The sequence below is a fragment of the Notothenia rossii genome, assembly GCF_949606895.1.
Source record: "Notothenia rossii genome assembly, chromosome: 8".
Taxonomy (NCBI): Eukaryota; Metazoa; Chordata; class Actinopteri; order Perciformes; family Nototheniidae; genus Notothenia; species Notothenia rossii.
Genome location: NC_136906.1, coordinates 19461696 through 19483613, shown reverse-complemented (window position 1 = coordinate 19483613; position 21918 = coordinate 19461696). Strand labels below are relative to the sequence as shown.

The 21918-nt window shown below is 39.4% G+C and overlaps 3 protein-coding genes across 4 annotated transcripts; all 3 read right to left on the bottom strand.

The window, feature by feature from the left end:
• Window positions 1–385: 385 nt before the first annotated feature.
• Window positions 386–10181, bottom strand: tyk2 (tyrosine kinase 2). The gene is made up of 24 exons (XM_079641751.1): window positions 10010–10181; window positions 9016–9218; window positions 8786–8906; window positions 8570–8702; window positions 8313–8476; window positions 7690–8068; window positions 7416–7589; window positions 6975–7132; window positions 6768–6882; window positions 6495–6678; window positions 5238–5344; window positions 4964–5134; window positions 4784–4871; window positions 4398–4525; window positions 3843–3978; window positions 3325–3476; window positions 3093–3243; window positions 2905–2996; window positions 2631–2820; window positions 1874–1992; window positions 1492–1664; window positions 1290–1407; window positions 1053–1163; window positions 386–966 (listed from the first exon to the last, which is right to left on the bottom strand). Exons 2-24 carry the CDS (start codon window positions 9197–9199, stop codon window positions 826–828), a joined length of 3489 nt encoding a protein of 1162 aa, XP_079497877.1. The 5' UTR covers window positions 9200–9218; window positions 10010–10181; the 3' UTR covers window positions 386–825.
• Window positions 10182–10831: 650 nt separating this feature from the next.
• Window positions 10832–16010, bottom strand: LOC307017321 (hsp90 co-chaperone Cdc37-like). The gene is made up of 8 exons (XM_079646885.1): window positions 15603–16010; window positions 14832–15113; window positions 14259–14364; window positions 14020–14135; window positions 13740–13862; window positions 12160–12342; window positions 12004–12075; window positions 10832–11889 (listed from the first exon to the last, which is right to left on the bottom strand). Exons 1-8 carry the CDS (start codon window positions 15708–15710, stop codon window positions 11749–11751), a joined length of 1131 nt encoding a protein of 376 aa, XP_079503011.1. The 5' UTR covers window positions 15711–16010; the 3' UTR covers window positions 10832–11748.
• Window positions 16011–18241: 2231 nt separating this feature from the next.
• LOC307017070 (vascular cell adhesion protein 1-like) lies at window positions 18242–21422 on the bottom strand. 2 transcript variants are annotated; one of them, XM_079646505.1, is made up of 5 exons: window positions 21268–21422; window positions 20152–20418; window positions 19729–20061; window positions 18830–19084; window positions 18242–18751 (listed from the first exon to the last, which is right to left on the bottom strand). In XM_079646505.1, the coding sequence occupies exons 1-5, from the start codon at window positions 21317–21319 to the stop codon at window positions 18744–18746; spliced, it is 915 nt and encodes a 304-aa protein (XP_079502631.1). In that variant the 5' UTR covers window positions 21320–21422; the 3' UTR covers window positions 18242–18743. The 2 variants fall into 2 exon arrangements, with proteins under 2 accessions (XP_079502631.1, XP_079502632.1); XM_079646506.1 differs by having other exon boundaries at window positions 20152–20412; window positions 21268–21405.
• Between the last annotated feature and the right edge of the window lie 496 nt (window positions 21423–21918).

Genomic DNA, 21918 nt, shown 5'->3' with positions numbered 1-21918 from the left:
GTGTCTGTCCAGATCCAAACACCTGTTAAAATGAATATATTCTGCATGCCAGGACAGCTGTGTGCGTCTGTCATGGATAATTTGGCCAGCTCATACCAACAATTCAGTAAAATCGTCCAATGTCAGAGCAGCATTATTCCTGTTGATATTTTTTGTTGCCGTGCAGCAAGAGCACAGGTGCAGGATTGCCAACAGATTGACTGGTCTGGTTCAGCCAACGGTATTGGATGCATTTAAAAGGTGAACATAATACAGGATATTTCCCAGGTCAGTTACCTGTCTCGAATATAAAAGTTAATTATCGGACATCCCTTAGGTTATGATCAATGAATTTTCATGTAACAGATATGTAGCTGTAAAGCATTCATTTACACTTTTTGATAAATAAGTTTCAGTTTTTAATAGACTGTCATGAAAAGAAGTGTGTATTATATTTTGAATTTGTTCTTTTGGTTTATATATAATGAAACGAAAGTTTAAACAGACAAAACATTTAAAAAACATCAAATGAAAGAGAAATCTCACAACCTTACAGGAATTCTTAATACTTACTGTGATATATGCAAACCTATTATTAATGTAAGAGAAGGAGAGATGAAAGTTAACTCAAATGACAGGAAAACAAACACACTGATTAAGTACCGCTTTGTCACATATCACATATGAGAGGATAGCGGTTTGCTTTTATCAAAAAATAAATGTAAAGATATCTATGTAAATGAAGGCAGCAGGCATTGCACAGCGGAAACACAACTGGTTAGCCTGTAATGTGGCTATGGTGGCAGAGGGATGCCATGTGGACAGGCTGGTTCTTCACAGTCCTGTTCAGCTAATCTGGGCCGAGGAAAGCTTTATATTGGAATGCCAGTATGTTTGGCGAATGGCCTCAAACTTTTTGATGAGGGTTTTGAATGATGGCCGTTGTGCTGAGTCTGCAGCCCAACACTGCTCCATTAAAATCTTCACCTGTTGGTTGAAAAACAATAATTCTTAATATATCAGTCTACTCATAATCTGAATAAAATGTCAATAGTGTTTAATTAGTATGTTACCTCATGTGGACAGTTTTTGGGGGCAGGCAATCGGTGCTGCTTCTCCAACAGCTTTATGAGCACCACCACAGTCATCTGTTCCCGGGTGTCTTGCGTCATTTCCCTGAACTTCTACAAAACAAAGACAACAGAGCAGATTGTGCATCTTACAAAAAGGGATTCAAAATTGACTGTAATTGTCTAACATGGGAATTTATTTTGATTAGAGCTTGTTATAAGAGGCCGGTGATGATGTACCTCCTGCGGGCTTTGGCGATGTACACAGCAGGTCAGGATCTCATACAACGTAACGCCAAAGGACCAAACATCTGACGCAAAAGAGAATTTATTTTCCTTCAAGCACTCAAGGGCATACCTATGCATACAGAAAAAAACACAGTTGACTGGTTATCATGGAACAGATCATTGAATCCATATTTTAAGTGCTGCGTGAACTTACCAGAAGACGGGACTGTCCCCTTCCTCACGGACACGATAGTAGATATCGCCTTCAGGGATGTATTTGGTCAGGCCAAAGTCTCCAATCTTCACCAAACTCTCATTTTCCACTAAGACATTTCGGGCGGCGAGGTCTCGATGGATGTATCGTTTGGAGTGCAAGTACTCCATACCCTTTGAACGTAGACAACATAAATGAAAGATGGATCCAATGAAAATAGGATTGCACACTTTAACAGTGTAAAAAAACTGATGAACAAAGTTTTTTAAAAAGGAAACTGTTGTGCCTCATCCTTTAAGAAGTATCTCACCCGCTATAGAACAGACTAACATGAATTTGGAAATCTGGATTAGCAAAAACAACACAAAACATCTGCACTCACCTGGCAGATCTGATGAGCGAACATAAGGGAGTGAGGCCTTCCCAGATTACATTTGGGAAGGTACTCCTTCAGGCTCCCCAGAGGAAGGTACTCCATTATAAGCTGCACCACCTGTCCTCCTGAGAATGTACAAAGCATCAGTACTCATCCTTCATTCTCCATCAAAGGCATGAATGACCTGCTGCCTACTCTAGTGCTGAAGGGGCTGTGATTCTCAGTGCGCTGTGAGATGAAGTTTATAATATTGACATACAAGGGAGACAAGGTTGCATTTTGAAAAGATTTTCAATATCTACAGAAAAAAAGCAAGGAACAAAAATCTATTCCCTGAATTGTCCGCTGACCACTGTAAGCTGAAACAGAGTAGTTATCAAGCACTTCTTTCCACATGTAGTCAGTGTGTGTTCATTTATATTTTAAATAGAAATGCGGTTAATACAACTTTTTTTATGTTTGACTTTGCATTTAAACATTTTTTTTTCAAAAAACGTTAATTGACAACATGCAAACACATTTTTGTAACTGTTTTGTAGTGGCAAATTTAATTGTATGTCACATACAAAAAGTTATCATATGAGCAGGGGAGAAGTCCAGCAGAAAAAGCCAAGGATTTTGATTTTTTTTTTTTTAAGTAGCATGCATGGGATTGAATTGCAATCTTATGCATTGTCACTTTTTCACTGACGTTGTCATAACAGAAGCATCTCTAATTTCAAAAAACATAAAGGAAGCAGTCCGAAGACAGCTGAGGGCTCACCGAGTTCAGTACAACAGCCTTTGTACTTGACAATGTTGCTGTGATAGAGGGACTTGAGGATGTCAATCTCCTTCATCCAGCCTTCAAGCACTTGACTGTTCTCTTGTTTCAGAGCCTTCACGGCCACGCGCTCTCCTGTCCCATCATTGGCCGGGTCGTACTGGTAGAGAGTCACCTTCCCAAAATGTCCCTGCAGACGGAGCAATGAGCAGGGGGATTATTCTCGAGCATACAGGAAGAAAGATACTACAGGTAATGTGGTATTGGAACTTACCTCTCCCAAGTCCCTCATCTTTTTCAGGTAGCGTTTGTGGAACACGCTCGGGTCTGAGTCAGGGAGAGTTTCACTGGGGGATATATCCGGATCTGTGATCAGGCAAAACCAAGACAAATTATATATATATATATATCACCAAAATTAGACTGACAAAAAAACTAAGAGGTGAGTTAGTAAAGACCCACTTTTGATTATGATGTCTGTGAGCTCTCTGAGCACAGTGAGGAACGAAGGCCTCTCCATTGGCTCGTAGGTCATACACATGCTGATGAAGCGAGCCAGTTCCTGGGAGGATGGTTCTGCTAAACGGCCCTTTTGTTGATAAAAGCGTTCTTTCTGTTGTGGGGAGGGGGTTACATTGTTACAAATTGAAGTCAACAGGGCAGGTACAGCTTGTGGCTGTTGGAAGAGAAATACCTCGGACAATGTGCTGCCACTCATTGGAAGATCGCCGTTGTTGCAGATTTCCAGCAAGGTAACGCCAAAGCTCCACTGGTCAGCAACATTTCCAATGGGTGCGCCGCTTTCCACACACTCGGGGGCAATCCAGGGGATACGCTCAAGACGCTCTACAGTGCAGAATAGGGACAATTATAGTAACAATACATTTTTGTGTGCTCTGGTTAAATTTTGTTGGAAGAAAAACATAAAAACAGCAGAATTTAGACAAAACTAACCATGGTGTTTAGAAAACATATGTGAGCAGTTTGAGATTGACTGATTGAGTTCTTAAATAACACATTGTGAAATAAAACTTTAAAAGAACAGGACACAAGTCAGAGGAAATGGTCTGGTAGACATTTCCTGCTTCCGAAATCAGATTTATCAGTAAGGCAGAACAGTAAAGAAACAGACAAGTCTTGAAGCTGACTGAGACCTTCTTGGAAAGTGAGGCTTATTAGGAGTTCAAGTAAAAGGGAATTCCTGGTACTGACCTTCCCTTGAAAGGACACTCAGGGCAATTCCTGGGTCGCTCAGCTTGACAAAAGGAGAGGTGCCAAGCTCGAGACCTCGCCTTGCCACCAGAATGTTCTTAGCACAGACGTTTCCATGGAACAGCCGTTTGGTCTCCTACAAGGATGACAAACGTACTGGTAATGTGTTTTTGTGATGCGAAATATCGAAGAAAACAAGTGAAACATAAACTATTATCGTTGTTAATCTTAAGGCAAAAATGAACTTCATGTGCACCACTTATCGTTACATTTTGTTTGATAATAAGATAGTATCATTTCCTTCCTGCAGCTCAGACTCAAAACTTGACGTCCGGTTTAATAGCCCCACTCCCCTCTTTCTGTTAATATTTTATATATTCTAAATATTTTAGCACCTGATTGTAAAGCTTAAGACGATCTAAAGATCAATTGTACCACACTTGTATTACATCAGTCTCAATTCACGTTAATGACCACTTAGCTGTGGTCAATGTAAGTGAATTGTATTGAATAAAAATCTGTGGCACTCAAAACCAAAGTAGTGTTTGCACTCACAAGATAATTGAGGGCAATGGCAAGCTGTTTTGCAACAATGAATTTCCACTGAGGAGTCACAGAGGCCTTTTCCTTTCGAAGGAAAACATCCAAAGGCCCAAACTCCACAAATTCTTCCACCATGATATCTGTTAAGGATGAAACAAGTTTGACAGGTTGAAGGTTCCAGTACGTCCCCAAAATACATGTAAACAAGAAGCATCCTCTTTAAAAACAGAACAGGGCGAGTGTGTATTTGCATTTGCGTCACGGGTCACTTTGTACAGGGATCATACATTTGACTAAAACACAAACCATGTGTGTGATGAGGAAGTAGCAAACGAGGAAGTCACACATCTAAAAGTATAACCTGAGTTTGTGACGGTGAACAGTGTTGTTGCTCTTACTTTCAGATCCTTTGACTGACACGCCATGTACAAACACCAGGTGACTGTGGGACACCTGGCTCATGAGACTCGCAGTTTCTAAAAAACCCTTAGAGAGAAGGGAGAGAGTAAAGATTACTTATAAAATATACATGAGTGTTGGTAACTATTGAGGTCTTTTTCAGAGATCACAAGGCTTACTATATCGATATCTTTATCACTTTGGTCCAGAATCTTGAGAACCACAGGGATTCCTTTGCGGTCAGCAAAGTTGTTGTTGAACTCGTCATCCTCATCATTTCCCCCCCCGCCTCGCACCAGCAGACGTCCTGAGTAGATGTTAGTTCTTGTCCCGCGGCCCAAATGTTGTTCCTGATGGTAAACAACATTTGCTGGTCAGTCACACAACTGAGAACAAGTACATTAGTCCGGTGGAACCGATGGTCATATGTAGTTGGAGAGTTTGTCTTGTCACCTGTACGAGCTCTCTGTCCTTGATCTGGTGGAAGCGCAGCTGAGTTGTGTTCAGGAACAAGGACTCCGTGCGAGCACCTTGCCTCATCACCAGAAGGTTGGAGAGCTCTACATCACACAAACATAGATAAACCTATGTTAAAGGGATGGTTTACCACAAAAATATTTTTCTCCCTTGCTAGTTAACAATCTAGATCATTCTGGTGTGAGTTGCATAGTGTTATCAACCATACAGATCTTCGCTTGAATATGATGAAACAAAATGTCTTGTGGTGCTTTAAGGGTGCATTCACACCTAATAGTCCGTTTTCTGGTGTGTACCAGACGACAGTTTGTTACATTGTTTCATTTTTCAGAAGGTTCGTTTGCATTCACACAGGCAAAACTCCAACGGACTATAAACTTTAAACACAAGTCATGTGCACGGAAATGCTGTTCGACCATTGGTCAGACATTAAGGGGGTAAAAACGCAAATCCCGGCAAATTTCTACCGGAGCCTCTGACATGGAGCATTGGCACTTTCGGCAGGTTATTCTCATGCTGCTGTTAACCTGGAGATCAACAGACAATAGCGGCCCGCGCATACGATTATATAATCAGACAACGTCCGCTAAAAAACATTATAACTCATATAATGAGAGACGTTCTGCAGTAAGGAGGGGCGTTTCACCGACGACAGGTGTTCTTACTTTTATGTAGCTGACGGAGAATTTTTACTTTACACGACACTGTTCAACACCTCATCCTTAAGAGACAGAATAACGCTTGATTCATTGAAAAAACGTATTGGCAATATATTTTAAATGAGCTGGTTACTTAGGATAACCCACAGACATTGAAATATTTTATAGGAACTATTCTCCTCCCACCGAACTACAGCCGCCAATGAATGAGCATAAGCCTCTTGTCCATGACTAGGCCTTCTTCAGCACTGTAGAGAAACATTGTTTGTTCTCTGGATTATCTTCAGTAACTAGGTCAGGATTTCAATTTTTGTTATGGCACTTTGAGCACTACAAGCCAAGTTCCATGTAGTTATATGATGATATTTGAGAGAAATAAGTAATCTCTATAGTCGATATCTCCAACACTCTGCATCACATCAAAACAAGGTCGATAAACAGCACTGAAAGTGAGAGCAAAATTATGTATTTATGATTTTAAGGTGAAGACAGAACATCTTTAAAAATAAACAGTGGGACATGGGCATAAGTCAGCAAAACAGATCAATAATTGAAAAGCCCAATTGACACAAACCTGCTTGTTTTGGAAAACAGCATTTCTTGACAGTAAAGCTGTCAGAACCAGACTGGAGCACAAAGGTCTTGAGGCTTTCTGTGAGCTCCTTCATACTGGAGAACTCTCGATCCCAGCCCTCCAGACAGAACTTGGAATCCTTGAGCTGAATCCGAAACTGCTTGTGATTTGGCCTTGATCCATTCTGTGAGCCAGAAGTACATATAAACACAAACATTTCCACAATCACTGCACAGCAATCTATTCCAGAGAGGAGTGTGGGTGTTGACTTACCTCATTTTTTTTCATGACTGCTAGGATGATGCGGTGATAGTCGAGGGCACTCCAGCGTACAAGGAAAGCTCCCTCCTCTGCCTCCTTTTTCAGCTTCAGCAGCACAAAATCATCACTGGAATCACAGCAGAGTTGCGATATAACACACTGTGTTTCTCCACATCCTGCCTGTGTCTGTATGTGCATGTGTAAGAGGATAAAACTCACTGCATAGGTCCATGCAGTCCATTTGCTACACTCAGCACTACCCTTGGGGGAGCCACTTCATGACAAAGAAAGTGGTGGGCGAATGCAGTCAGCCGGTTGTATCCATCTAGCAGGGAGATGAAGGAACGGGCCTCCTGGCTGGAGTTCATCTGAACCTCCTACATACACGCACAGAAACACCACTAGCTTACAATCAGAGATTCCTCCTACAGACACATTCAAAACATAATGAAACCCCTGAAGCGTTCTCAAAGCTCCTATAGCCATAAACAGGTAGAATTAGCACACAGTACAGGACATTCACGCTTTAAAGATTTAACAATCTGATCAGGAGAACATCTTATATTCAGAATACCAATTAAACTAATGCATCACAAACACATTTACCAATTAAATGTATGTATTTTAGCTTTACATAAAAGGGTAAACAAGTGCTCTCACCATGCAGCGGTTGTCCTGAGTGCTAATGCAAACATTATCTCCAGTGAGGGCTATGTGCGTAATTTCAGCGAAATCACAGAAGGACGTCCATTTGTTGGGAGTGTTTGCGTTCGGTTGGTCGGACTGTTTTGTTTTCTTCATGTAGTCATTTCTGAGGTAAGTGTTTGCCAGTGCCTAGATAAAGAGACTGAATCAACAAAATGTCCACACTGGGAGAATACACAACCGGCCACAGAAGGAGACCATCCAAGCTTGAAATTGCATTGTAACAAACCTTCTGACCAGACACTTTCCTCCACTGAATCCCCATGGTGCCTGACACCATTATCTCGTGTGTGGCGGGATCTATAAAGCTGCCTTTTGAGGCACCCTCTGTTTGGGTGGTGTTGGAGAAAGAGCTGCTTCCATCCCCGTCCTCTCGAAGCTCCAGCTGGGATACAGAGAAGGTTTCTGTTCCAAAACTCGGTGACAAGTGTTCAAGAGTAGAGATGTACTTGTACATGATTTCCTGTGCGCCCAGTCTCCCCTTATCAACAGTGTGCTGCTGGAAGGTCCGCACAAACTCTGCAAACACCCGACGGATCCTGATTTTCGTCAGGAAGTTGACTCTGGAAATGTGTTTGGCGAAAGATCTTGGAATGCATCGTAGGAAGCTGAAAGAAAAAATTATATTTCAATGTTACCTGGATCAGGTGCTTTAATTAGATTACAATAACAGTTAGATTTATATAACAGTACAACAAACACAATCTATTTATAATAAGACTAATACATATCTGTTATCAGAGCATATTCAAATTCATATAGACCATTTAGTATAGAGGTTGACAGATTAACGTGCAATAAGTCGTTGTTACTTCTTCACTGCCGCATGTTCAATCCTTCCAAAGTAATTACCTGATTTTTTGGGCAACATCTTGCAAGGAGCAGCCTGTTTGCATAGCCTGATGTGAGAGTTGAAGCACAGCCATCCCCAAGCTCTCATTTTCAAAGCGATTTAACTTCTCCTCTGAGTCCACGTCTTCCACCTGCACCACTTCGTTCACAAATTCATATTTAGCCTTTTGGAGACAGAAGAAGCAAAGAGGTTAAGTACTTAAATAGGTTGAACCTGTGAAAATTGTGCACTCCTATAATACACAAAAATTACCAACCTGGGAGAACAGGTATTGTAAGGATGCGATTTCAAGCAAGGGAGAACCCCCCTGAACCGCCCCAGATCTGAGAGCATAACGGTAAACACTCGGCTCCTTCCCACTGAGTCCGTGCCAGTTCCGAAAGTAGAACCTAGATACAAGGAAAGCAGAGAAAGATTGTGAATATGTTTCATCTGTGTGTATATGTATAACAGTGCTATAAAAACACACTACCTCATACAGTAGTGAAGTACAAGGCTGGAGTTCTCTGGAGTAAACGTGTGGTTTGGACTGTACCAGCAGCTTGATTGTGGATTGTACAGCGCAAACAACACATGGCATAGAGGAGTTATACCTGGGGAATAATACAGGGATGTTACACACACTAGCCACCAGCAGGATAAAATACCACAGGAAGATAAACGTTTACTTTGGTCTGCATGTCTGTATTCGGTCACTCTTACCTACAGCCTCCGCAGCTGAGATGCACAGGTCTTCTGCTGTGACTTCTCCATCTGTATGGGACAAATATCTTTCCCCTTCCTTTGACCAGAACATGTAAACATGGATACCAGGACCCTGAGGGGGGTCACACAGGCTCGGGAACGCCCCGTGCCTTGAATGCTTGGATGACCCACGTTTGGACATGGTGGGGACAGCCAAATCACTAACAAACACAAAGTAAAGGAGAGTATTTGCCTGTAATCAACTGTTGCATTGGGTGGAATCACGAAGGCATTATGAAGGCTTGAGTCAACAAGGCAAGGCAAGGCTACTTTATTTATATAGCACCGTTCAACACAAGGTAAAGTGCTTTACAACAATGAAAAACATTAAGAGCATTAAGAAATAGTGCAGCAGAAACACATTACAAAATGGAATTTTTAAAAACAGTAATTAAAAAGCTAATATAATAAAAATAAACATAAAACAAGCTAAAATATAAAATACATGAATAAATGTTTCAAGTGCAGTGTAAGATATGAGAGCAACGAAAAAAATAACAATCTTCAGCCTGGATTTAAAAGTAGTAAAAGAGTTGCAGCAGAACTGCAGGCCATGCAGGCGTTTGGAAATATCAACCTTGCGCTTTTCTCTATTTTTCGTTTCCAACTGAAAAACGAATTTAAAACTAAAATGCTCTTCCCAAATGACACAACATGTAGAAATAACTTCTTAGAATATGTTATCAGGAAATGTGTCACTGGGCCTACCGAGGAAATATTACTCGTGTAACTTGTCTACATTACACAACACTGTACAGCACCATAACAGGTCTACAAGTTATTTTGTTTTAATATGAATACATATTATATATAACAGATTGTGTCATTAGGTGGCTCATAATCACGCGTCCTGAAACATTTCACGGTGTATCCGACATCTATGACCAGGAAATATGTAAACATTATTGGAGACATAAAGCTAAACAACCGGTCTAAAAAATAAGTATCTTACCATTGAACGGCGAACTTTTCACAGACCTACTTCAAAGCCAAAGAAGAGAAGAAGGGACAGCCGGGCTTCATTATCTTCTGTGCGTATTTCCCCTTCGCCCACACAAGTTTCTGGTGAACTGCGAAGTGTCGACTCGGCAGACCGCTGGTTCCTGAACGCATCAACGCAATATGGTCACTCCCTCCACCAGGCATGCGGATGCACGTATACATGACTTTTCAAAATAAAATGTCGAGAATTAAAGCGATGAAATGTGTAGGTATACATTGACTTGTATAACTTCTTAGATATAACAAAGTATGCAGCAAACGGGTGGAAATACAACTCCTATTGTACACCATTCTTATGTTTGAAAGTAGCAATACTCAAGTAGACAAATACTCAATTATTAAGCTCAAAATTACTTTAAGTATCAAATACAATTATTATAAATGACCAGTTTATAATATTGTACTTGTGTGTCTTGTCATTATTTAATAATTTCAACTGGCCACTTTTTTTCATGTGCATTTGTTTTATGTCAGGTGTTGATATTACATTATGCACTTGTGATTTCAAAGCCTCCCCCAACCTTAACATAGTTAGCTGTTTCATCCAGTAAGTTTCATGTCCATTTTAATAGCCTTATGTTCTTTAACCTTCTGTCAGGCTAAATGAAGGTTTAGCTGTCTTTCACCATTTAATTTTGATTGCAATATATGGTAGAGTACAACAAGTATGTGCCTCCAATCCTTTATCACATTCATTTTTCTCACCGTAAAGCTTGGAGGGATTTTGTCAGTTTTTATTGAGCATTCTTAATTAGTGATGATCAAGATGATGCTTCATTGATTCATTTATTTTCATATTGCCAGTTTTAACATTCAGCAAATGTCCAATTTTGCACTCTCACCTTCAAAACCACACGTACCTGGCACTGTCGGTACTGTTATTAATATTGTTTGTTGTCATTTAATGTGTATAGTGACGTATTAAAGGGCATAGCATACCCACCCTATTTGGCTACAGTACAATTCAATCTCTATGTAGAGCAAATGTCATTTGTAAATACCAAATGCTTTATTAGAAAACCCATGCAAAGATGCAGTCTCTCCACATTAAAAAGCAGCCGTTACCACGACAACAGGTCTTGCAGATGGATAATATTGGTGTGATTCTTTTATGGTTCTCATTTTTGACCTCTTACTTCATGATTGGAAAAGCATGTCACCCAGACCTTGCATTTATAAAGAAAACCACAACGCATTGGCCTTGAGCTTTGGGATATAATTCAACCTTTAGTTAAGCAAGTTTGTAGAAAATGTCACTTTTGGGGAAATAACCATCTGAATAAGTGGTTGCTTGAGCCCTGAAAGTCTAACAAAAAACATTAAATGTGTAAATGACACCAAAAAAAAAACATCCATCATTAAGTGCACAACCTGAATATGTATAGAACGGTTTTCAACTATACAGCACAAATGAAGCAGGCAGGCACTCACACACAAATTGATAGGTGTACACAAATAAATGTAATAACACAGAGTATGTCTAAACACAAGCAGCACTTTCTTTTCCAAGCAGGAGTTACTAATGCAATGTTGTTGTTCAGATAGGTGAATGCTAGTCTCAGCTTAATATTTTTTTTAAAAAGCAAATTCATTATTTCATGATTGGACAACTAGTCATACACAAAGTGGAGCCGCAATACAGTGGGTAAATACATTTGAAAAAACAGCACATCATAGAATCATTGTTGGTCATTCCTTCTTAGTTTCTTCCAGCTCCTGTTTCACCTCTTCATAGGTAGGATCCTCCTCTTTTTCATCCCCATCATCCATCTTGGAGTTAGGGACCCAGAGCCCGGACTCTATGCACCTCTTCATTTGAACCTTCGCCTCCTAAGCACATAAAACAATCACATTTATTAACATACCCAAAGTAGGACAAAGACGACACACGTGAATCAGGTAACTTTACATTTACATAACTGAAATATGAAATAAGAAACCTACCGTCGGGTCCATTTTGCTAATAGCCTCTTGTAACATTTGGATGTCCTTATCATCAAAGCATTTCTGCATCTCCTGCAATTAAGAACATGTTTTGTAAGGCATTTTAAACTTCAGAAAAGAGAAAAAAGTGCACATGCGTTTTGTAAAAGGACTCACAACTGGCAGTGACTCGTACACCTCCACAGGATCTAGCCCTCCAGGTCCCATGCGTTTCTTCCGCTCCTCTTCCTCATACTCTTTCATTGCCTTTTCGATGCGGATCTTTGCCCTGCCCCGAACTCGCTCCTTGAACGACTCTAGCTCGTCGTTGAAAGCTTCCTGGTACTGCTGATCTGCTGTCTGTGAGTGGACACATAGTTTTGTGTGTTGGCAGACATAACAATTTGCATTTAATTGAACACAAAACAGGTATTTTCCTCGGTGTTGGTGTTTCAGAAGAATGTTTTGATAAAGTTAGGAACCTAAAGAGTATGTTAACACCTATGGAAAATCTTGATTTTGCTGACATCCAGTGGTTTAAAGATTCAACTTGCTGCAGTGTTACAGTACAGGTGTACTCCAGTAACTGTGACATCACTACTACTGTAGGTCTGGTCAGAGTTTAAATTCTCAACCATGATGAAATCAGAATCAGAATACCTTTATTAGTCCCACGGAGGGAAAATGTGCATAGTTACAGCAGGAAGAAGAGCCACAGACGGCTTAATGTTACATATGTTAAATATGTGACATGCATTTAAAAAAAAGTACTAAGTTATGATATCATTAAAAAAATATATATAATAAAAAATAAAAAGTTACATAATTTTAAAAAATACACATCCTGTCACAGCCAGGTATATATTACACAGTTATTAACGGCATCTATAATGTGTAAAATAATAAAATTGGGTTTAACCCTGCTATTGTCTTGGTTTCCCCCCCTTACTTTGGTGTTGGCGGTCAAATTTGACCGGTCCTGTTTTAACTGCTATTACATTAACACAAACACCATTAATCTCCACCAAACTTCCTTTAACACCCTTTCAAACTGTAAATATTGTATCAGACTACTGGCATACATGAAAAACTGCAGTAAATATACAAAGAACAGACACTGAACATGTATTGCGTGTGCCAGGTGTGATGGGCACATAAGAGTGGGAAGTGTATCAAATTGTTCTGTGTGTGTGTGTGTGTGTGTGTGTGTGTGTGTGTGTGTGTGTGTGTGTGTGTGTGTGTGTGTGTGTGTGTGTGTGTGTGTGTGTGTGTGTGTGTGTGTGTGTGTGTGTGTGTGTGTGTGTGTGTGTGTGTGTGTGTGTGTGTGTGTGTGTGTGTTTTATCTGATCCAGATGGTTACTAATTCCATTTCTTTATGGCGGTCATTTTTGACCAGGAACACCATGGGTGTTACAAAGTTGACTAAATCATTCAAAATTCAATGAAAGTGGTGATCAGCAATTGTATATGTTCAAATGTCTACTGTGAAGGATATCATAAAGCCTTAATGCAATTGAATGTAAAACAAAAAAGTTATGATTGATGAAAGTAGTAAATCGGTCAGATTTGACCCGAAGACAACAGGAGGGTTAAGACACTGTTGTTTTTTTAGCATCACTTGACTTATTTGCCGATGTCAAAAACTTGAGTTCCTAGTTTGGGGTCTGAGTTTAACTCCTGTTCCCTCCATAGTACCTTGAACTTTTTTTATCAAAAAAGCTATGAATTATTTGATGGACTTTGTGGCAGTTACTCACCTTGATCTTGGCAAAGAATTGTCGAAAGCAGCCGCGGGGATCCACCTTGAGGCTTTTTGCCAACTCCAAAATGAACTGCATGACAATGGTCTGATGAGCCACTTGCTCCATCAATGAGTGTTTCTACAAAAAAAAGGAATTTAAGAATAATGTACATATTTTCAAAACACTATTGCTGGTGCATGTTAAAGTATCACAATGTTACAGCCCTTAAAACAAACTGTAAGCACCAGTTCCCTTGGAGCTAAAGGTTAAGAAAAAATATTCTGTTTGTTTTTACCTCCTCAACTTCAAGGTCAATGCACATGATGACCAGGTAGTTGGCAGTCTCTTCACACACTAGATGAGAGTTGTCAGAGAGGTATTTCTGGCTGTCATCCCAACGCCGCATCATGCCTGTAGTAAAGAAGAAGATAAGAAGAAGATGGACCTTTATTTTAAAGACAGCAATGAAAGGCCAGCTGTACTTTCTTTATATACCAACACTCTGAAAGATGCATAGATATCAATAAGACTTACCAAAATGTTTGATTTGCTTCTCATTTTTCTCCACAAAGGTTTTATGCTTCGTCTCCTTCTCTTCTTCAGTCTCTTCCGTGGCATCAGGCAGGACATTAACGACGCTCTGAGGAGGACAAACAGGGGCAGAAAATCATCATTACAGACTATGTTTCTGATAAGGACAGAAGCTAATTTATTGTATTATATAACTTTTTTTATTTTTATTTGGATGGATAAATAAAGATAAAATTAACCAGATTGTTGCAAAAGGGTGTATTATTTATTTTATAGCATAGGCCATGCAAATAAATTATCTTTAAATGATCTGAAAAAAGGATAGATATGCACCAAATGTAATGTTAAAGTGGTATTGAGAAGTTACTTTTATAATTATTAGACAAAAGACAGAAAAACACGAATCAATATATTCTAATAAATATAAACTTACCAAAGGCTGATAGAGTTTATTATTTCGTTTGCTACTTTCGTACTATTACAATCTTCTTAACCACATATCATTTTGCTGAAATAGGGACTTGTAGTGAAAATATAACTATATGAAGCCAATCCTAAATCCAAAATCTGCCTCACCTTGCTGAAACCCTCCTTGCTGAGCGTGTCAACGTTCCATGGCATCTTCTTCTCTTCCCGGTTGTGTTCTGCTAGCTTCTTATCTATATCCCGCTCCTCTTTTTTCTGTTTCTTCTCCTCGGCCTGGGCTTTGCTCAGCTCTGCTTTGGCATCATCGGTTGATGAAGCGGACAGCTCTTGTACTTTCTTTTGTGCCTCTGCCAGCTTACGACGGCTCTCATTAAGTGCCTTGCTTATGTCGTCACCCTTTTTGTGGTAATCTTCCATTCGCTCCACACGTGCCTGAAGAACAGAAATGATAACAGTTATACATAAGTCCACAGCACAGGTACAAGGGTTTCATGTTGTCTTTAGGGAACTGGCTGAAGCCATTGGAGGCAGCTTCTCCATCAGCAATGGTCAGAGATTACTACTTATTCCTCTGATAGTGACAATATTAGGTACACACATTATCTAGAAAATGTGTTGTGATCATTTAAACTAATTAAAATGGGTAATATGATACTTTCGCACCAGCAGTAATGGAAAGACCACAATATATCACAATAACAGTGGGGGTCAGTGTTGCAGGTGTTGCAGAACAAGTGCCAATGTAAAAACGTGAAGCAAGCTGTAGTCTGTTTAGTCCAAAATAAATCTGGTTTGGGTCCTACCCCTCTCAATGATTTATTGAAGTTATTTGCAGTCATATACATCACCAAAGTGAGAACAGGACACAGTTATGAAACATGTAAATACGTACTGTAAATATACTGTTGTTTAAATCTGTACCTGGTGTCTCCATCTGAAGAGGCTGGGTGTGTCGATGTTGGGGTGGGTGTCATCTTCATCGTCTGACACCTCGATATGGTCCCACACGCTGTAGTCTATCCTAGACATTATACCAGTACGAGCCAAACAACGTTAGCTTCGGATATGACTCGGCTAAGTTAGGAGGCTAAACCAAGCTATCCTCAATCTCCAATCTAATAAAAGCCGATGAAGAAAACAACTCAACACTTTTTACTAAGATGTTTTAGTAGTCGATGCAGTGGCTGGCTGTTTCCGGCCAAGGCAAACTTAGATGGACCTACACCTACTAGGTGGTTAGTTGCTAGAACAGTAGTCTCTACTAGCTAGCGAGAAACTGCTACAGATTTCTAGAAAGAATCGTTGCTGCACATTTCCGTTTGGCGTCACTGCGTCATTACGTCACTGCGTCATACGCATGTACGACACCGGAAAAGAAAAAAAAGACGACTGTTGTTGTTGTTGACGACAGTTAAGTGCTAATCAAACTCAAATAAACTGTGTTTCATGCACATGGTTACTGCTTATGTTCTGCAAAAAAAGCATCAACAATATTTTTGCAAAATTTCTGACAGAACACCACTTTTATTTTAATGTATATTTAGGTGATGTAAATTATTCCCAGTAATAAGATGTGTTATCAGAGGCCCGACTGTATTTTCAATTATCATAGATGAGACCTCTGCTTACGTTAAAGATGTGCTAAGTTATATGATTGTATTATATATATTTAGTATTCAAATTGTTATTATTAATAATAATAATAATAATAATATATTAGTATGCTGCCTCATATGGATGTTTCCTTTTTTATATTTACTACTTATGTTGTACATGTCATCTCCAATAACCTATGCCTGTCTGTTTTGTTTGTATTTTAAAAATACAATTTCATGTGATTCATCCAATTTATTTTTTATTCTTGAAAATCAATAGATGTGCTGCGTTATACTGGTAATTATGTTAGGTCAACAGAGTCAGTGTACTATTTAACTACAAAAAAAGGCAGGAGTCAGTAATGTAGTCTGTACACATTCAATCCTGGGAAGAGGTATAATCTCTTCATATACAGTCAATAGGTCTAATCAGTCAACATTATATTCAAACACAACTGATTGGTTTACCATGAGTGATTGCAGGCCCTTAAAAAGTCACATCTGCATTATGAATGTTTCAGTAGCTCAGGTGTTCCTTTGAATTTGATGATATGAAAAGCCACAGAACACAATTGCATAACACAATTATTTTTAATAAATAGTCATTTGGCATTGACAGTGTACATTATACATTTCCAAAAGTTATGATGTGCCAGAGAGGTAGGACATTCTGACTGGTTGAACAAGGGTTTAATTTAATAACAGTACTAGTGGTTGCACTCCACATAGCCTACTGTAGGTGTGCCAGCCCCAGGGCTCAAGTGCCTTTCTGCAAAGACATGTCGAAATGTTTGCTTAGACTCTAGAGAAAGGCCATTTCACAATCATTCAAAGACTATTTAAGTCACTGTACTTCGCTGTTGCAGGATAGAGACAATGTGACAGTAAATAAAACATTGATACAATGTGACTTTTCACCATGATTCCCATTGAAAGCATCCCACAGGGAGCTATGTGTTACTTTGGTTTTCCGTGGGTTTTGAGTCCTTGAACCCGGAGCAGCAGATAGAGTTTCCGGCCTGAGACTCACAGCAGCGCCGCATGTCCCGGATCACATCCTGACACATGCTCTCCACGTATTTGTTAGCTGCAGGAGGAGTTAGAACATGTTACTGTGGGTTTTACTTAAAAAAAACATAATTACATTCAAATGACTTTTTTGTGTACCTTGTAAACAGTGTTGAATTGCACATGCTTGCTTTTGACACGGATCTTTCGGTGGCATACCTCCTGAAGCGGACCGAAAAGGGACCATTTCAGAATATGTTAAAAGTAAACACATCAGGCACTGCATTACAAAGGACAGAACATCACTCATAGATATATAAAACAGTTTCGTTGTAAATTCTTGTTCCCACCTTCTCTTGAATCTGGGTAGATTGCAAGGACGTATTTATGACGATTTAGATTAAAGGTCGTATGTTGGTGTTAGCCGCTAAACTAATAGCACTTCCTTCTGCGGGACAATGTTTTGATCACGTGACGTTTGGATAGAATTTCAAATCATGATGTGAAAGAGTACAGCAGCGATACCTGGTGGTGCGTAATGAATTACATGCAAACATTAAAACAATACAAACTGCTATTTCTGCAATATAGAAAAACAGTCTTACCTCTATGAATTTATGGGAGACCGTTGCTTATTTTTCCCATATCGTATTTTAAAGACTTTACACAAAGTAAAGTGGTGTTAGGTTAGTTAAGACAAAAAAAGGCATATAATAAAAAACAATTTTTGAAAACAAAGGTTATGTCAATTTAAACCTGTATTATAATAATTGTGTCTATAAAACTCATTGCTCTGATTCTAAACATTATGTTTTTTGACTTGTTAAAGGTAATTCTTATTCAAAATCACTTTATGTATGTTCTTATGACACTTGACCCAAAGCCAACAGTAACACATTCATTCTGATAATATGAAATCTAGGTAAATCTAGGTGTTAAAAAAGTGAAAATATAAAATGTTTTCATTGAACTTTTATTCATAAAGATAAGAAAATTAACAATTCATATTTACAGTAATGGCCGGGTGATCTTTAACGTTCTCTAATTAATTTCCAGCATACATTAATAACAATGTCGTCATCATTTTATATCAAGAATAGCTACACATTGGTAAGATTACACAATAATTTCATTAATACGAAAATAGATCTAGCAAATATATAAATTAGAGAAAGGATATCACATTGAAAGCATAACTATATCCTAAATAACGAATCTATCTCCCGAACACTTTCATGTTAAAATACTGACAGTTTAAACAACAGTTACCAAACAAAGTATATCAAATATATTGTTTTTAATTGAGATCTAATCCTGCCTGATAGCAAGATCCTCATAAATATCTGTTGAGTCAAGAAGGTCATTTCCATCTCCAAAGCAGCAGCAGTAAAATCCCCATTGTTGGATTCTCCTTGTATGTCCATTGTTGTCATCTGAGCCCTTCTCAGGATTTCCTGTTTCAAACACCTAAGTGAAAGCATGAGAAGAGGCTGATTAAGAGGCAGTGTGTAGACACTACATGTGCACTTCAGATTCCCCTCATACCTTTGGTCTTGGCCTTGACGATAAACTGCTTGCTCTTCTTCTCCAGTGTATTGGAGGCTGTGCAGGTGTAGGTCCCTGGCAGCAATGAGGAGGAGGTAAGAGCTGCTTCATCGCCCATCCCCTCGGGAATGGGATTGGAGGATTGCCAGCTGTACACAGGCGTAGGGTTCCCTGTGGCGGTGCAGTTTAAGGTCATTTCAGCACCTACTGTAAGGTCCAAGACCGCTGGTACCGGATCGAGGAAAGTAGGAGGAACTAGAGCAAAGATCACAAGGATTAAATTCAGCATATCCAATTGAGTGAACATACAATTCTATTGAATTAGAATTATGTATACAGGGTAGCTTGCGAATTTCACCAAAGGATCATAAGAGTGTTATTTTAACATGTAATATTACAAAATTGATAATTTGTTGATTTTATTTTTGCATTATTTAATATAATTTTTCTAAGTCTCCAAAGCTGTCCTATAAATGTAAAATGTTGCCTCAAAATTCTCGTGTAGTAGAAATATACAGTATAGTCGCAGGAAATGTAAATACTCGTGAAAAAGTTAGAATACTTTAGTAACTGTATTATATCCACAACATTGAAAATATGATAGATATACATGTAGACACTTTCTCCGCTGCTATGACAGTCTTGCACTAATGTACATTTTTCACAGATTTTGAAGTGACTTATTTTGTATATAAATTGATTTTTGTGCTTTTATTTATGTCTTAATGTGTGCATATGTATACATGTGTGGTTGTGTATTTAGGTATATCCTTTTTTTTATAAATATTTGTATTTTGTATTTGGTATTTCGATCTCTTTGTCTGTACACACAAACTGAAAGATTGACAATAAAGTTGACTTTGATGATAACTGTTTTGCAGATAAGACTCAGGACTTACAGTGCACAGAGGCATTGAGAGGCTCCGAGGTCACACTGGGGGGGGGCTGTGGTCCCTCTGGTCCGAGCTCCAGCTCCGCTACGCACCTGTACTGTGCTCCATTTTCGGCTTTTGTTGGTGTGACCATGAGGATAGAGGACACTTGGACAGGCGATGACGATGTGAGTTCAGTGAAGGAGTGGTTGTATACCTCAGTCTGCCCCTTGTACCACCTCAGGGTGAGGTATTGAACTGGAGCAATGTTTTGAACCTCGCAGAGCAACTGGTACTCATTTCCCTCCACCATGGGGCCAGAGTGGTTCACAGGCCTGATGGAGACACTATCTGGGGTTTCTAAATACATAAAAAGTTCAAGTCAAACAGGTTCATGTAAGTCAATAAGATCATTTTCTACACTGTGTGTTAAATAAAGGGTTGACTCACTGTAGAGGACAAGGTTGAGTTTTTCCTCACACTGTCTGGGAGCTGTGAAAAACACACCATAACAGATAGGCTCCTCTATCCAATCAATGAGGCTGTCTACTTTCCACTGGACGGACAGGTCCTGTTGAGTGTGTGCAGCACTGATGACAGACTCCCAGCCCAGGACCCGAACCGGGCGAGTGGCCTCACAGCTGACCGACACCGGCTCCCCAAAGCCCACCACCACCCTGGAGGGCTTCAGGACGAGGGAGCAACCTTCACCTGACACTGGGACACAATGGGTGCAAGTATCAGCATCAAACTTACTGAGTAACCACATTTAAAACAGAATGGCCTATTCCAGAGTAATATTCCATTATTGAGTATAGTTATTGATGCATTGTGTTCATTTTGCAGCTGGCAAAGGAGGAGCTTATTGTTATGACTATACGACTGGGTAGCTTAACCTAATATATTAATGCATTAAATGTATTTTCTTTATATTCATAATCTTTACTGGAAAGTAACTCTAGCTGTCAAATCAATGTAATGGAGTAAAACATAGGCTACACACATTTTCTAAATACTCAGACTTAGTTACTTTTCACAAATGGACACACGGCAGCAGTGATCGTCTATTTAGCCTGTCATCTCCCCCAGCTTCTTTTCACTTGTTGCACTCGGCCTCTTTTCGTATGCAGGCTGTAATGTTACCGTGTAACAACCAACAACACAGGAAATCAACGCAATCGCCTGTGTATAATTACATACAACTACATTGATTATGATGTATTTGTAGGCTATGCCATGTCAACAACATGTTTACTTTGTGGGCCCTCTATAAGGAATTAGGCCTACAGATTAACTGTCAGCCCGTCATAATTGCACTTGTGAAACATACTGCAGTAATATAAATACTAACAGGCATATTTTCTCGCTACAGAGATCAACAATCCTAATTACAATATAATTAGTGGTTCCGCGAGGAATAAATAAAGCAATGCTTTAACGTGTTGTTGCTCTGATTGTCGGTCTCACATTCATTTTATCACAGACTAGATGTCATCGTTTCTCAGAACATTTCCGCAACGAACGCCATCTATAACCCCAACAAGTGAGAAAACAATGTTATCTTACCGGAGTAAATCATGCAAAGTGTCAGAATCCATCTAAAAAATGTGTTTCCCATGTTATCTTGTGCACTGAGCCGTCGATTCAGGGGCGAGAGAGAGAGAAAAATTCCAACTTGTACAAGCTTGGCAACTCTGCAGGGAACTATGTTGGAACAAAAGGGCCCCCTTCATCCCAGCTGACTTTGGGGGGGGGGGGGGGGGGGGGGGGGGGGGGGCGGTGTGTGTGAAAGGGAAAGAGGGAAATTTAACAGGTGGCAGGCCTCTGAAAAACACAGCGAAATCCTTTGTACTGCACTGCTCTTATATAAAATGCATTATAAACAGGACATTGCAGGTCCCACCTTAGACATTCATATTACATCACCGGGAATAATGAAAAAGATGAATACATCAATTTACAATATCCGTTTAAAACCCTATAGTCTTAGAGAACAATATTTGGTGTTCAAAATGTTGTCAATTTTGAAATATACCAATACATCTTCAATGCATGTATAATCATTGTAATACATTTATAGCATGTTTTAGTATAAAGTAATTAATCTATTCCAGCAACCAAACTTTCCCAATATCTTTAAACTGAAATAATGCACACACATATTTACAAGAATCTGAACTTTATTTAATTTAGGTCAAGGGGGGATGTTTTGTTTTT